At 43.0% G+C, this 18402-nt stretch overlaps 1 protein-coding gene across 1 annotated transcript in view; it reads left to right on the top strand.

The window, feature by feature from the left end:
- Nucleotides 1-18402, top strand: part of LOC123772279 (calcium-activated chloride channel regulator 3A-1) — a 253061-nt gene that overhangs the window by 62264 nt on the left and 172395 nt on the right. Inside the window, exon 2 of the mRNA XM_069311299.1 lies at nt 12191-12304. Within this exon, the coding sequence (XP_069167400.1) occupies nt 12191-12304 (114 nt within the window). The remainder of the gene's footprint in view (nt 1-12190; nt 12305-18402) is intronic.

Genomic DNA, 18402 nt, shown 5'->3' on the forward strand with positions numbered 1-18402 from the left:
TATATATATATATATATATATATATATATATATATATATATATATATATATATATATATATATAATTTTGGGTTAGGAGGAAGGCATATATACTAGGTACGACATATATATTTATATATCGTACCTAGTAGCCAGAACGCACTTCTCAGCCTACTATGCAAGGCCCGATTTGCCTAATAAGCCAAGTTTTCCTGAATTAATATATTTCCTATAATTTTTTTCTTATGAAATGATAAAGTTACCCATTTCATTACGTATGAGGTCAATTTTTTTTTATTGGAGTTAAAATTAACGTAGATATATGACCGAACCTAACCAACCCTACCTAACCTAACCTAACCTATCTTTATAGGTTAGGTTAGGTTAGGTTAGGTAGGTTAGGTAGTCGAAAAACTATTAATTCATGAAAACTTGGCTTATTAGGCAAATCGGGCCATGCATAGTAGGCTGAGAAGTGCGTTCTGGCTATTAGGTACGACATATATATATATATATATATATATATATATATATATATATATATATATATATATATATATATATATATATATATATATATATATATATATGTCGTACCTAGTAGCCAGAACTCACTTCTCAGCCTACTATTCAAGGCCCGATTTGCCTAATAAGCCAAGTTTTCCTGAATTAATATATTTACTATAATTTTTTTCTTATGAAATGATAAAGCAACCCTTTTCTCTATGTATGAGGTCAATTTTTTTTTATTGGAGTTAAAATTAACGTAGATATATGACCGAACCTAACCAACCCTACCTAACCTAACCTAACCTATATTTATAGGTAAGGTTAGGTTAGGTAGCCAAAAAAAGCTAGGTAAGGTTAGGTTAGGTAGGTTAGGTAGACGAAAAAACATTAATTCATGAAAACTTGGCTTATTAGGCAAATCGGGCCTTGAATAGTAGGCTGAGAAGTGCGTTCTGGCTATTAGGTACGACATATATATATATATATATATATATATGCGAACAAGCCTGAATGGTCCCCAGGACATATGCAACTGAAAACTCACACCCCAGAAGTGACTCGAACCCATACTCCCAGAAGCAACGCATCTGGTATGTACAAGACGCCTTAATCCACTTGACCATCACGACCGGACATAATGAGGTGATAGCCGAGGCTATTTGAACCACCCCACCGCCGGCACTCGGATAGTTAACTATCCGAGTGCCGGCGGTGGGGTGGTTCAAATAGCCTCGGCTATCACCTCATTATGTCCGGTCGTGATGGTCAAGTGGATTAAGGCGTCTTGTACATACCAGATGCGTTGCTTCTGGGAGTATGGGTTCGAGTCACTTCTGGGGTGTGAGTTTTCAGTTATATATATATATATATGTATATATGTATATACATGTACATATATGTGATTCTCAGTGAGAATCCACAAGGTCTTCTCTGAACACTATTTATTTTCTTCTTCGAGGATGTGGGTCCCTTTAATTAAACCAGTGGTGGTACCCCTATATGTATATACATACATATATATATATATATATATATATATATATATATATATATATATATATATATATATATATATATATATATATATATATATATGTCGTACCTAGTAGCCAGAACTCACTTCTCAGCCTACTATGCAAGGCCCGATTTGCCTAATAAGCCAAGTTTTCATCAATTAATGTTTTTTCGTCTACCTAACCTACCTAACCTAACCTAACCTAGCTTTTTTTGGCTACCTAACCTAACATTACCTATAAAGATAGGTTAGGTAGGGTTGGTTAGGTTCGATCGTATATCTACGTTAATTTTAAATCCAATAAAAAAAATTTACCTCATACATAATGAAATGGGTAGCTTTATCATTTCATAAGAAAAAAAAATTGAGAAAATATATTAATTCAGGAAAACTTGGCTTATTAGGCAAATCGGGCCTTGCATAGTAGGCTGAGAAGTGAGTTCTGGCTACTAGGTACGACATATATATATATATATATATATATATATATATATATATATATATATATATATATATATATATATATATATATATATATATATATATATATATATATATATATATATGCGAACAAGCCTGAATGGTCCCCAGGACAATATGCAACTGAAAACTCACACCCCAGAAGTGACTCGAACCCATACTCCCAGAAGCAACGCAACTGGTATGTACAAGACGCCTTAATCCACTTGACCATCACGACCGGACATAATGAGGTGATAGCCGAGGCTATTTGAACCACCCCACCGCCGGCACTCGGATAGTAATCTTGGGCATAGCATTTTACCAAATCACCTCATTCTTTGGGGCACACGTGAGGAACACAAATGCGAACAAGCCTGAATGGTCCCCAGGACAATATGCAACTGAAAACTCACACCCCAGAAGTGACTCGAACCCATACTCCCAGAAGCAACGCAACTGGTATGTACAAGACGCCTTAATCCACTTGACCATCACGACCGGACATAATGAGGTGATAGCCGAGGCTATTTGAACCACCCCACCGCCGGCATTCGGATAGTAATCTTGGGCATAGCATTTTACCAAATCACCTCATTCTTTGGGGCACACGTGAGGAACACAAATGCGAACAAGCCTGAATGGTCCCCAGGACAATATGCAACTGAAAACTCACACCCCAGAAGTGACTCGAACCCATACTCCCAGAAGCCTCACGTAGTTATATATATATATATGTATATATATATATATATATATATATATATATATATATATATATATATATATATATATATATATATATATATATATATATATATATATATATATATATATATATGTCGTACCTAGTAGCCAAAACGCACTTCTCGGCCTACTATGCAAGGCCCGATTTGCCTAATAAGCCAAGTTTTCATGAATTAATTGTTTTTCGACTACCTAACCTACCTAACCTAACCTAACCTACCTTTTTCGGCTACCTAACCAAACCTAACCTATAAAGATAGGTTAGGTTAGGTTAGGTAGGGTTGGTTAGGTTCGGTCATATATCTACGTTAATTTTAACTCCAATAAAAAAAATTGACCTCATACATAATGAAATGGGTAGCTTTATCATTTCATAAGAAAAACATTATAGAAAATATATTAATTCAGGAAAACTTGGCTTATTAGGCAAATTGGGCCTTACATAGTAGGCCGAGAAGTGCGTTCTGGCTACTAGGTACGACATATATATATATATATGTCGTACCTAGTAGCCAGAACGCACTTTTATGCCTACTATGCAAGGCCCGATTTGCCTAATAAGCCAAGTTTTCCTGAATTAATATATTTTCTCTATTTTTTTTCTAAGATCTATTTTTTTTTCTAAGATCTAAGCCGTAGATGACGCGGATGACAGCTCGCTGGAAGGTGGCCGGGGCAATACACAGTCCAAAAGGAAGGCGTTCATATCTGTACAGGCCATAAGGAGTGGTGAAGGCAGATATTTCCTTAGCTCTCTCTGTCAGGCTGATTTGGTAATAGCCCTTTAACAAATCAATTTGGGACAAATAATTTGCATTACCTACTACGTCAAGGATATCATCTATACGTGGTAAAGGGTAAGCATCCTTGACGTCACAAGGTTCAGTTTCCTATAGTCGGTACAAAGGCGTACTTTACCGTGCGGTTTCGGCACCAAGATGCAGGGTGAGGCCCAAGGGGACTCACAAGGGGTGGCCAGCCCATGATCCAGGAGGTACTGTACTTCAGCACGCATAACTTCCTTTTTGTATGGGCTGATACGGTAGAAGGGTGGACGAATCGGCCGGGTATCAGGAAGCAGCTAAATGTCGTGCTGAACCACATTACACTCCTGGGAATCATCGCTGAACAACTTCTGATGTTCTTGAAGAACTTTGATGAGAGGAGCACTATTACAGTCCTGTAAATATTTAGGGAGATTTCCGGATTGGAAATCTCCCGGATTTTCCGGATTGGAAGTAAGGATTTCCGAGTTGGAAGGCACTGACTCAGAGTTAGTGCTTTCAGGAGGAGAAGCAGGGAAGGTCTCAGTGTGGAGGTATGGATCTTTAAAAGTGGAGAGTGATATTAGCACAGTTGGGGGGAATACCTTTATCCTCCTTCAAAAAATTGACGTGGCACAACTGGGTCCTCCGCCGCCTATCTGGAGTCTCAAGAACGTAGCTGTGGTTGTTTCTGCACTCCTTGAAGCGGTAGGGTCCTGGAAACTTATTTTGCAATGGTGAACCAGGGATCGGAAAATATGCCAACACAAAGTCTCCTGTTTTAAATTTCCTGATTTTGCTGCGTTGGTCAAAATGAGTCTTCATCCTATCTTGAGCTTTCAATAAATTATCATTAGCAAATTTACGAACTCTCTCTAAAATGTGCTTTAAGTTTTGAAGAAACTGGGGCACATGCTGAGGGTCACTGAAGGTGGCATTACGTAGAGAGTCTTTAAAAGCTTTAAGAGGAGTACGGCTCTTACGTCCGTAAAACATCTCATAAGGAGATACTCCTAAAGACTCATTTGGGAGACTTCTGAAAATGCACATGATGATGTCAAGTTGTTTATCCCAGTCTTTCATGGTTTCATTGCAAAATTTCTTTAGGAGTGATTTTATCGTTTGGTGACTACGTTCAAGAGAACCCTGTGAAGCAGGATGATAGGGGCTGGACAGTACCTGAGTGATGTTGAATTCTTCCAGTGTCTTCTTGAAGAGATCACTGGTGAAGTTGGTGCCACAGTCACTTTGAATCTCCCGAGAAAATCCGTATTGGGTAAAGATCTTCAATAGTTGTTTCACCACCGTAGCAGTCGTAATGTTCTTTACTGGAACTGCTATGGGGAATCTGGTGGTTGGACACAGGATGGTTAGTATATAAGCGTTGCCAGAACTGGTCCGGGGTAAAGGACCAACACAGTCTATGATGAGTCTGTGAAAAGGTTCCGAAGGCACCGGGATAGGAATCAAAGGAGCCTGGGGAATAGAGATGTTAGGTTTTCCTGCCATCTGACATGTATGACACTGTTGCACGTAACTTTTGACGTCTTTAACCATACCTGGCCAGTAGTAGTCTTGTCTGATTCCGTGATAGGTTTTATTAAAACCATAGTGAGAAAGCACTCCGTGGGCCAGGTGTAGAATATCGGGCCGTAGGCTGGTGGGAACTACTAGTTGGTCGACATTAACCCAATCGTCATCCTCCGTTAGTTTACTGGGTCTGTACCTGTGGTAGAGCAACTGATTCTCCAGGAAGAACCCAGAAATACTGTCAGATTGAGTCTCGGCCTGGAAGAATAATGGTGTTAATGAAGGATCCTCCCTCTGTAACTTACGGAGCTCCAACATAGTTAGATTCGGTGGTAGATTCTGATGATCTTGAGGGACAGCAGTTGCAGTAGAGTCAGCTGGTTGCGGGCGTGCAGCTTGTGCACGGGTTGTCACCAAAACCGGAGGAGAGAATTCATCCCTTTCTTGGACCTCTGCTGGAACATACTTCAAGATGGGGTTTTCCACTACAGAGTTACACACCTGGGGTTTGTCCATGATGATCAAGTTGGAAAGTTGCAGATCTTCGGCCAAGTCGTTGCCCAGGAGAAGTTGTACCCCTGACATGGGAAAAGGCTTTTCCCTGATGGCGACTTGGACTTCACCGGTCACGAAAGGACAATCCAGGTGAACTCTGGCGAGTGGATACGGAGTGTTGCAGTGAGATCAGTGATAAGGACGGTTTCCCCGGTGTAGGTGATGTTAGGAACAGCTGATTTCAATATTATTGACTAAAGAGCCGCTGTGTCCCTCAAGATCTTCGATTTGAAACGTCCCTCCGAATCTGTACTGTTGGCAGAGACAGTTCCAGGATACAGGTGTTTGCTGAAGAGAGAAAGATCATTAACAGGAACACCAACATTCATCACAGGCTTACCGGACTTAGGAGGAGTCGGTTTGGGTTTAGGAGTTTCACTATAGCCTTTGTAATGGGTTTTTCCACATTTATCTATGGTATGTCCATAGAGCTTGCAATACTTACAATACAATTGAGAGCTCGCCTGATCGGTACTCACTTTGTCATAACTAGACCAAGACTTCTTACTGGAAGGTGTGTCAGGTGTTAACCGGTGTATAAGACTGTAGGTGTCAGCCGACTTCGTACATCTGATGAGGTCGGTTTCCTCTTTGTCTGCTAAGTATAGGCGGGTGGAAGGGGGAGCACGTCTAAAGAATTCCTCAACTAGAATGAGGTTGACGAGTTCTGAAAATGTAGAGACATAGGCTGCTTCCAGCCATTTCATGAAATATCTTTTCTTAGTATTGACAAATTCTAAATAGGTGTGGTACTTGACTTTAGATAATCACGGAATTTTCGTCTGTAGCTTTCGGTGGAGAGAAGGTAGGCGTCTAAAACTGCTTGCTTCAGGGTCTGGTAATCATTCTCAGACGCTAAGGTACTGAGAGTAACCGCAGCTCTACCTGTGAGATGCACTCTGAGAAGTGTAGACCATTGATCTTCAGGCCAGCTAAGTTTTTTAGCTAGGGTCTCAAAAGTAGTAAAAAACACATCTATCTCTGTCTCAACGAATCGTGGCATTAACTTACTTGCCTGGGAGACATTGAAGCTTACTGGAAGACTAGCTGTAGTTCGTTGGCGCTGATTGTGGTGTGAAGTTTCCAAGTTGAGTTCTTGTCGACGATATTCTAGAACACTATAAGCTTGCTTCTTATCGTGCTCACGTTGCATCTCCAGGTGACGTTTTCTTGCTTCTAGCTGTTCACTCTCACGCTCACGTTGTAGGGCAGCCTCTCGTTCCTTTAGGGCCGCCTCGCGTTCCTGTTCTTCTTTCTTTAGGGTAGCCTCGCGTTCCTTTAGGGTAGCCTCGTCTTTCTTTATCTGGAGAGCTTCTTTCTGTTGTTGTAGAGCTTCTTTTTGTTGTTCACGCTCCATTTTCGCTAGCTCGAGCTTTAACTTCATAGCTGCCAGAGCTGGCCGATCTGCAATAGAATAGTTTTCGTGAGAATCAGAGTCTATAATTCCTTCATCTAAGAGGTGGTCCAAGATAATGTTGTGCAAGTCACTTTTGTTGGCTCCATGGGGAACATCTAGGTGATACTCATGTGCTAGAGTTTGTAATTCTATCTTCCTGGCACGAATTAAGTTCCCTACTTCACTTGCTGGATCATTTCGAAATGCTGAGAGACGAAACATTTTGAGAAAGCAAATAAATGTACAGCGAATATACCTGTGATATACGTGTCAGTAACAGGATGACGTGGCAACTGGTAACTATCCTGTGGAAATTCAATCGTTAATGTAAAAACAATTAACGTTAATATTAGATGTTAAATAAATATTCAATCAAAATCGCAGGAAATCTTATACCCGGTACTCAATATAAGAGAACAAGGGCAACAAAATCCTACTAAATAAATGAAACTGATAGTTTCAAAAACAAATGAAACTTTTAATTGTTTCAAAAGTGAAAGGGTAGTCCAAGAATGTAGGGATACCTTGCCGGGTCTCTATAGGACAGAAGCAAGGGGTTTCCTACTTAACTAAATGATACTTACAGAATTAGCATTCTTTGTGCTCTGAAAAAGAAAGCCAATTCCCTACTTGAGTAAATATCATCATCTCTGACCGACGTGTAGGGGTGCGAGTGTCAGCTGGTGACGAGAACTGCTGCTGAGGTCCCAACTCAACAGCGTAGTCTGTGCTAGAGGAACTATGGCCCTCTGTATCCTCCTTTGGTCGGATTGCAGAAGATAGGGTGCGTGGCCCGAAGACAAACCAAAGTACCAGTACCAAAGTACTTTGTCTGGACACAAAGACACAAAGCAGAACGCTTTAAAAGAGACCAACGTCGTCTATGCCTTCAAATGCCCTCTTGGGGACTGTAAGTCTCAAAAAACTCAGTATATAGGCAAGACAACAACATCTCTTTCCAGGCGTTTAACGATGCATAAGCCACAGGGCTCCATTAAGGAACATATAATTTCTTCCAACAACCAAACCATCACCAGAGAAATCTTAGCAAACAACACAGAAATCATCGATAGATACAGCGATAGCAGGCGGCTTGACATCTGCGAGGCACTGCACATCAAGAAGTCAACACCAGCAATCAACAGCCAATTAAGGCACAACTATATTCTACCCACTTCAAGACTCCGCTCCAATATAGAAGCATCAAGAAATATGGACCAATAGGCCCTCTGCAATTACTTCCATTCTTACCTTCAATACCCATTGTTTCGTGTTCTGGCTTGTGTTGAAAGTTTGTTTTCACCTCATCCAAAACTGTTGTAACATATCACCTCACCCAAATGCAGGTATAAAAAATCGAAGATGTTTAAGCTCTATTCAGTTATAAGTTGTGTGTGTGTGTGTAAACTAAAGTCTTTGAAAATGTAATAAGTTTTACGAAACGCGCTCAAGTGTCGCGTCAGACTAGAAATATAAATGAATTTTGGAGAATTAAATTTTCATTTACCATCAACAGTGAAAAGAAACATAAGAAAGATCGAGAAAATTCGTGTTAGAATTATTAATCTTACTTTTTCGGTTATATATATATATATATATATATATATATATATATATATATATATATATATATATATATATATATATATATATATATATATATATATATATATTATATATATATATATATATATATATATATATATATATATATATATATATTATATATATATATATATATATATATATATATATATATATATATATATTATATTATTTTCTTCTCCGAGGCTATGGGTCCCCACATTGGCACCAGAGGTGGTACCCTCACAAACTTTTATATATATATATATATATATATATATATATATATATATATATATATATATATATATATATATATATATATATATATATATACAAGATTGATGCCCATGATGCTCTCTTTCTCTCTTTCTCCTTACAAGATGCCTGTCTCTCCCTAAGTTGACCTACTTTCTGAGATGTTCTCCATCCTACAGCAGCCCTAAGTTAAATGTGTATGACACCCTTCTGAGGTCCATGCTGGTGAAAGTCCTGAACCTGCCATTGGACGACTCTCAGTGGGAGCAAGCAACCCTTCCTGTAAGACTCGGCGGCCTTGGTGTCCGCACAGCCTCCCAAATTGCTCTTCCAGCCTTCCTTTACTCCTCTCATGCATCGCACGACCTCGTCAGAGATATTTTACCTGCAACCCTGAGAGATTCAGCAGGAATACACGATCCTGCTTTCACTGAATGTTCAAATCAGTGGGATGTTCTTGCAGCCCCAGCAACCATTATAGAGCCAACAAAACAACACAAACAGTCCGGCTGGGACCACCCTCTAGTGGAAAAAGTAGCTGATGCCATGCTCAGCGTCGCAACATCAGACAAGGAGAAAGCCCGCCTCAGAGCAGTGCGTGCCCCCCATGCAGGAGACTTCCTCCTGGCAGTACCCATGTCTGCAATGGGCACGCGCCTAGATCCAGAATCTCTTCGTGTAGCAGTGGCCCTCCGCCTTGGTGCCCCAATTCACACTGAATACAAGTGTATTTGCAACAGGGTGGAAGCAGACCAATACGGACTGCATGGGTTGCATTGCGGAAGCACAAAGGGCTGGCATGCAAGACACAACGAGGTCAATGACATCATCAAGAGAAGCCTCGTCTCAGCTGGGTGCCCAGCGGAGAGAGAACCTCGCATCCTAGGGGTCCAAAACCCGGATTTCCCAGCACTTCGCCCTGATGGCATCACCATATACTCATGGAAGGAGGGTAGACAGTTGGTGTGGGACTACACATGTGTATCCACCCTGGCTGACACCTATGTACACTTCGGAGCTGATCAAGCAGGTGGGGCGGCCAACCACAGGGAAACAGCAAAATCACTCAAGTACAGGCGACTGGAAGGTCAATACCTCTTTGTTCCCATAGCGTCTGAGACGCATGGCCCCTGGGGCAAGAGTGCCTTGGGATTTCTCAAGGAATTGGGGTCCAAGCTCATTGACGTCACCAGAGACCCAAGGGCTTCCAGTTTTTTATTTCAGCGTCTCAGTGTGGCGATCCAGAGGGGAAATGCTTGCTGCGTCCTCGGTTCCTGTCCAGAAGCGGAGGAGCTTCAAGAGATCCATAACCTTTAGGCATTTGTCTTGTATGTTTTGTAACCTTTAAATACACAATAAAGGAAAAAAAAAGGGAAGGGGGTGGTAGGAGAAAAGCACACAGAAACTGTATTGGACGGGACCTACATTCCCTCCAATGCGTTATGTGTGGTTTCCTCCGAGGCTATGGGTCCCCCTTCTTCCAGCCAGAGGTGGTACTCCCTTCCCTATTAAAAAAAAAAAAAAAAAAATATATATATATTTGTATATTTTTTGTATATATATTAGAAGGGAGTACCACCTCTAGCTACAAGAAGGGGGCCCAAAGCCTCGGAGGAAACTACGCATAACGCATTAGAGGGAATGTTTAGATCCCCTCCAATACAGTTTCTGTGTGCTTTTCTCCTACCACCCCCTTCCTTTTTTATTTGTTGTGCTTTATTATGCATTTGATGGTTACAAGATATACATGGGTTGATACAAAAATATTAATACAAAAAGGTGCTTAAAGGTTATGGATCTCTTGAAAAACACGACAATGGGAAACATTGATGAATGTCACAGACGGGTTCGATCATTGTTGTAAGTCAAACACTTCTTCGAATTCCTCTGAAGTTGGACTAGTGCCCAAGACACAACAGGCCTTTCCCCTCTGAATCGCAACACTGAGGATCTGGAACAAGAAACTTATTGCTCTCTGGTCTTTTGTAGTGCTGATCAATTTGTCCCCCAATTCCTTCAGGAACTTCAATGCACATTTTCCCCACGAACCGAGTGTCTCCGAGCCGATCGGAACAAAGCTGTAGCAGTGTGCTAGACCTCTGTATTTAATAATTTTCTGTGATTCCTTGAATTTGTATATATATTTGTATATATATATATATATATATATATATATATATATATATATATATATATATATATATATATATATATATATATATATATATATATATATATTTATATATATATAATTTTGGGTTAGGAGGAAGGCTTTGGGGCGTTGGGTAACCTATTGGGAGTTTGACATAACTGAACTGAACTGAATTAGGTGTTACCACACACCATACCCAGAAGGTTCCCCACCAGCACCTACACCTGGCACTCAGGTTACTGTTTTTTGTAAACATTGCACCCCTCTCCTTCCCCTCCCTTACCTTCTAGAGTGGTACGGAGCAGGACCACATACCAACACCAATTTTCTTCTTCTATCAAATCAAATCTCTGCCAGTAAAAGCAGTCACTCAGGTAACGTCAGTAGAAATTTTTACAGAATGTGGGAAAGACGAGTTCTGGAGGCCGTAACACTAGGAGAGTGTCAGGTAGGTGTTTTTCGCTTGGACTTTGAGTAACGAACCTCCTTATAGCCGTGAGTGTGTCATTGTTCTTTCCCAAAAGTGAGCCATAACCTCACAATACAAATTCCAAGCATTAAGGTGTTAGCAAAGTAAACATATCTCCCCCCCCCCCAACCAGATGACACCCTCGTCTCCCCCCTCCAGCCTCGCTTCAGAGGAGGAGTGCATAGTGGACCACATAGCAGGGCTTACCACATAGGTATGTAGTCCTCCAAGTCGCACATGCCTGGGTCGCACAGTCGCACTTTTCCCATTCTTTTCAAATAATTTATAGGAAAGACTGTTTTACAACACTGGTCCGGGATTTGGTTATGGACCGGAGTCCAATCCAAACCTCGAATTCAAATATAATATCAAATTTCAAATATAAATTATTTGAAAAGAATGAGAAAATATAAAATAAGTAAAAGTCAAGTGCACGTGTTAAACTGTGATGAGCATAAAAGAGTGTGAGGGTAGTGCTCAAGTATAAATATATATATGTTTTTGTGAAAGAGGAAATATGATTCACACATCAGCGGTGGACAATAAGTGGTAACCGTGTGATGTGTACAAAATAAATGTGTGTAAAGTGTGATGTGTGTGTGTGTAAAGCGTTTACACAACCAGTCGGGTAAGGTTACCCGCGCTACATGAAATTTTTGTCCCAGTTTCTGATTTTAAAACAATAACAAGAACCAGTCCACAGAAGTGGGTATACATATTTTAGTTACGATAATGTGGAAGTGTTAATGAGAGAATATTGCTATCTTTGCAGTACATCCTGGAGGCTGCCTCGCGCCAGCTCAACAACGCCACGAACGGCAAGCTCTTCTTCCAGAAGGTCACATTCTTGCTGCCTCAAACACTCCTGGAGTCCTGCAGACCAATGGTGAGTGCATCATGCAGCGTTTGTTGATGCTTAGCTGCTCTATCTCTACTCCTTCTTATCGGTCCTTGCCTCACTGCTTCTTAGTGGTCCTTACCCCACCTGCTTCTTACTGGTCCTTACCTCACTGCTTCTTACTGGTCCTTACCTCGCTGCTTCTTACTGGTCCTTACCTCACTGCTTCTTACTGGTCCTTACCTTGCTGCTTCTTACTGGTCCTTACCTTGCTGCTTCTTACTGGTCCTTACCTCGCTGCTTCTTACTGGTCCTTACCCCACCTGCTTCTTACTTGTCATTACCTCACTGCTTCTAAGTGGTTCATACCTCACAGTCTTCTTAGCGTGCCTTTCTTCACCGGCTTCCTAGTGGTTCTTACCTCACTGCTTCTTACTGCTCATTACCTCACCTGCTTCTTAGTAGTCTTTGCCTCACCTGCTTCTTAGTGGTCCTTACCTCACTTGCTTCTTAGTGGTCTTTGTCTAAAATACTTCTTAGTGGTCTTTGTCTAAAATACTTCTTAGTGGTCTTTGCCTCACCTGCTTTTTAGTAGTCCTCACCTCACCTGCTTCTTAGTGATCTTTGCCTCACCTAATTCTATGTGGTCCTTACCGCACCTGCTTCTTAGTAGTCCTTATTTCACCTGTTTATTACTGGTCTTTGCTTCACCTGCTTCTTAGTAGTCCCCCCTCCCTTTCCAGCCTTTTTTTTTTTTTGCAGGGATATTCCTGCCCAGTCCCTAAGCCACTGACTGGCCTACTATTTTAGCCCGTTGTCTTCGTGAAGGGGTTTAGTGGGCGGCTGTCGGAGAGTGATGCTCCATGAGACAGCATATGTCTTCCTTCATTTTGAAGCCTCTGTAATTGTGCCTGCTGTTGTCTTCACTAATTTTGGTGGTTGCTTTTTCCTCTTCCTCATGTTCATTCTCGCTCAAGGAGAGCTAGGAGACACGCATCTGTCTGCCACTTCTACCCTCGTCGAGGAGGTGTCTTCCAGGCTGCGGTGTCTGCCTCCTTCACTCTCTCCTGCAACTGCGTCCTCATTGAGGGGGTGGACTTGAGATTACCTACGTCGTCAGTGGACACAACCCGCCGATATGATCTATAAGATCAATATGGGCTTCAGAGGGGACCAGCCGCTCTCACGCCGACAGATCCTCGAGAGGATCGCAGAAATCACCGACGCTGCTTCATCCGAGAAGACAGTAATGAAGCTGAACTTCTATTTACCAGTATGGAGGCGACGGGGAAGCTCCTGTCCTCTGCCCACCAAACCGCCCTGCAGGCAGCCGACCTTTACCTCACCCCACCACGTCGATACACGGCCAGCACTCAGCCTTTGCAAGTAGAGTGAGCACACTCATCGCATCCGAGACGGAAACTGAAATTATTGAATGTATTAACTCCGTGAACCCAGGCCCTGAACGCGGTAACTCAAACTCATTCGCTTCGACGACACCAGACTCCCGACCATGAAGATCACCTTCTCCACTGCAACAGCAGCGACCCAAGCTGCTGCCAACAGCTTCAGGTGTTTCCTGCAGCTGAGGCAATGCTTCAGATGCTACAAATATGGTCACTTCACCCAGAAATGCTCTCTGACCACAGACAAGTGCAGCATATTCACACAGGACCAACCCGTCCTCCTAAAAATAACGTCACTTTTGGCTCGTTTGAGCGCTATGGCCAAATTTGGACGTAATTTGAAATTAAATCAACTCACAAAAGTGACGTACTGTTCCGTTTTCTGATTGAGTCGTCCGGCTCACTCGCTAAGGTTAGGAGAGGAAACTTTTAATTAACATTTTTCATAACGTTTTGAAACTTTATGAGAGTTTCCTGCCCACCTAACCTACCAGAGGACCCTTAACTTACTGTTGTTGAAAAAAAAATCCCAAATTTATTTTCATTTTTTTTTCATTTTCAAATTACGTCCACTTTCGGCCATACGGGCAAACGGCCAAAAGCGACGTTATTTTTAAGAGGACAGGTTGCGTGCACTACAAGGCGTGCCAGATGACCACACAGATGTGCATCAACTACGGGGACGCCGACACCGCCATCTTCCAAGACTGTCCAGTACGGCAAGAAGAACTCAAGAAGATGACTGAAGCAAGATCTCTCCACTACGCATCCGACCGCGGAGATCAACATCCAGTCGGCAGTGTTCCCCGCGTTGCAAGGCAATGCAAACGCCACGACACAGCCCACCTCTCCCTGGGGTAACCACTTCCAGAACACCGCACTGGCTACGTATGACCCAGCAGTCGCCACCACTGCAGGCCACACAGGAAAGCTTGCTACCTGCTCACATAGGTTTTTAGTGAGAGGATTGCTGGGACTGACAATCACAGATTTGTGGCTACACTCAATATGCTACTATATGCCAACGACCTTCTGAACACAGTGGTTCCTTACATACTCCTCGCGGCAACACGCAGCTACTACCACTACCATCAAGGCGAATTCGAATGCAGCCACCCAGACGGACGACCCAGAAGTGGACCTCATACCCGACCCTACACCGGAGGTGGACCCTCGGTTGAACGCCTCTCACACTTCAGCCGACACCGCATCATCAAGGAACAACGACGACGCCACGCCTGAGCACCCTCACCAGCGGTTGGTCCCTGCTTCGAGTCTCCACCGTATGATAGTGAAAACGATACGAGACTTGGCCCATCACTGCAACAAGACTATCGACGGAAAAGACACTGTGTACGTCGTATCTTATACGTCAACGCCGAAACCGTGAAGTGCTACATCGACCTCTCAATACTACCCAAGGAGTACTACGACCCTAAGTACTACAAGACCTAACCGCGATGAACAGTCAGAACTCCACGACGACCTGGTCGACGGCATGACGAAGAAGAGACGCTGAATTAAGCTGAGGATAGACGAAACAAGATGCATCCAAGCATCCTGAAACCTGAACAGCCAAGCTCCTGCAGGACATAAACTGCGAGCGACCATGAAGACCCCATTCATTTACAGATCTACAGTATCAGCTAATGGGTACTGGTAATGGCACCAAACAGCTTCCGCTTACAGGGTATTCATGCCCGTGTCACCTCTTGGGTGGCCAGAATCTTAATCCATCAAATTAATTCTCATGTTTAATTTTCTTCCCTACCCCTTCTTCTTTCTGAATGTTTCTTCCAACCAACCTTTTGTCATTCTTGAATATTCTTTTTAGATGTCTTCTTCTGTTTTGACGCCGGGTGTTTGGGTAGGCACACTCTCTCACTCATAGAATTGTGGTATCCGACATTGTCGAGTGAGGGCGATGCTTTTATGCCAAACCTTGCCTTCGTTGCTGAGCCCCATCTCGACGGATGACCGGTTCTTAAGGTGACGATTGCGAGGCGTATATCCACGATGCACTCCTGGGGGGCCCCGAATTGTCGGGTGTCCTATTGTCTAATTGTGGCTCCATCGTGGGTATGGGGGCTTCATCGTGAACGAAATTATATTCTTGTTCGTTTCTATGCCGATTTCTGACCCTCACTCACTCACTTCTCAGTGGGCGACCAGGCCACCGAGTCGGATTGTGATGGAAGGCTGGGCTCAGTAGCTCCTGCTATATTGGGCCCAAACCAGGCTGCTTCTCTGACTCTCCCGACTGTCTCTGTCTGCTCCCATCCTACCTGTGGCTGGGTAGAGCCCCAAGCCTCCCGTGGCGACCACCTCATCAACTAGAGTGGCTCACTCGCTCATTGGGACAACTGTACCTTTTATTCCCCCTCTTATTGGGGTGCTCGGTGCCGTCACCTCCACACTCGCATGATTCCTTCCCGTTCTCCTACATTCCAGGATTTGTTTGGTGGATAAACAAATGGACTAAGTATTTTTATCTCAATGTTGATCCTACACGTCCTGATGATTTATTCATCCATAAACACCTAGTTGATTCCGTGGATACCTTTGTCATTTTTAACCTCACCCGTACTGGTTCACATGTCATTGCAGCCCCTTCTCAGGAAGCTGCCTGGCTTCATTGACCTACATTAGTGAAACCCTAATTTCAACCACGCATTCTTCAAAAATGCCCGATTAAAGGCCATCATTGGCATTGTGGGGAAAACTGACAAGCCGGATTTAATTATTTATTTAAATATTTATTCATTAAATTATTTATCTTTAATTTTATATTAATTTTCTCTTCTATAGAGTGAGTGGACTGTATGATTTACATTTTGTCCCACTAGTAATTTCCCTGCAAATACCTGGAGGGTATTTATATTGTAGGGAGTAAACAATATACTCGCTCCAATCTCTCATTACCTTAATGACAAACTCATTAGCACTAATTATGACTACTCAAATCCTTTCCCTAATTACAGGTAACATTCTTTCCATCCTATTGGAGGAAGTTGAGGTGTAGTCACCCAATATAAGCAAGCGAGAAGCGAATAGCCAACAGTACAATTTCCACAGTGATTCAGTTAACTTCAGTTCAGACGGTTCGGAGTTACCACACCTCTTCAACCTCAAGAATGTAGCACTCGGGGTATGCAGTGCTTATCGACCCCAAGATGCTCGACCCCAAGATGCTCCAGATTCGACACAGAGCAATCAGACTACGACTGCATCGAGGTTAGACACTCACGATTCCGCATCGAGCCGCCACGCTCGCCCGCACCGAATTCCACGACTCCTGCCTCACTCAGCTCTCTGCTTTGCCCCAAGCTCTGTCACAACGTCTACGACACTATTGTATCCAAGACTACCGAATAAATTTGAAGATCCTTTAAACACTGTGTATCTAATCTACCCAACAACATAACATAATCGTACGTTACATTGGAGACTCTGGAGAGTTTCGACAATACCCAGCCACGACTGGCAACAACATGGACTCTCACTGGACCTCTGCTGCTGCTGCGTGCTGTGGACCGCTACCGCTTGTTATGGAACGCTGCCTGCAATCTCGCCACAGCTATAGTTTTTGCTGTGATCATCTCTGCATATTTATCTGCTTCAGCTTGCTGCACCACGATCGTTATTTACTCATCCGACAGCCTCATCAGTGATTACATCATGTGGAATCTACAGCCTGTTCTGCTGACTCTCCGTCGCTGCCAGGGTACTGCTTGTCATACAGGGACTCCCACGACAGCTGCTCTTCAACAGATTCAACTACAAGTTTACTGCATTTTGCTATTCTGCCGACTCAAGCACTTTTCTTGTGCGGTACAGAACCTAAAGCTTGCGTTTTCGACTCTTCGTCGCCGCCAGGAGAATTCAGCTCTAACAGTGATTTCCTCATTGTCCTAACTACGTGCCTCCATTACCTCCTATGGTCCTGGTGGCCGAGCCCATCCGCTCCGGATCTAAATGCTCCACCAGAGACCCAAGAACGCAACAATCGTGCACATTGTTCTCTCCTGCTACACCGAGCTTGTCCACATATGCTGCCTGCATCTTTTGGTACTGGACTACATGCTCAACAGCGACCCAGGGAACAATATTCTTGTATTTTTGTTCCATTTATTTTCTTTTATTCCCTGGCAGGGGGAGTTCTGTAGCGAGTAAACAATATACTCGCTCCAATCTCTCATTACCTTAATGACAAACTCATTAACACTAATTATGACTACCCAAATCCTTTCCCTAATTACAGGAAACATTCTTTCCATCCTATTGGAGGAAACTGAGGTGTAGTCACCAAATATAAGCAAGCGAGAAGCGAATAGCCATTCGCTTAAAAGGGCCACCACTTGCGGGCTATTCATGCCCGTGCCACCTTTTGGGTGGCTTAATCTTCATCAATCAATCAATCAATCGAATAGCCATTACGGGCTCACCATAGCCCGTGCTACATGGACATTTCGTTCTGAGTAGATAAATCTAAAACAACAACAACAAACGAATAGCCAACAGTACAATTTCCACAGTGACTCGGTTAACTTCAGTTCAGACGCTTAGGAGTTACCTCACCTCTTCAACCTCAAGAAGCACTCGGCGCACTAGCACTCGGCGCACTAGCACTCGGCGCACTAGCACTCGGCGCACTAGCACTCGGCGCACTAGCACTCGGCGCACTAGCACTCGGCGCACTAGCACTCGGCGCACTAGCACTCGGCACACTAGCACTCGGCG

This window comes from Procambarus clarkii, chromosome 69, assembly GCF_040958095.1.
Source record: "Procambarus clarkii isolate CNS0578487 chromosome 69, FALCON_Pclarkii_2.0, whole genome shotgun sequence".
Lineage (NCBI taxonomy): Eukaryota > Metazoa > Arthropoda > Malacostraca > Decapoda > Cambaridae > Procambarus > Procambarus clarkii.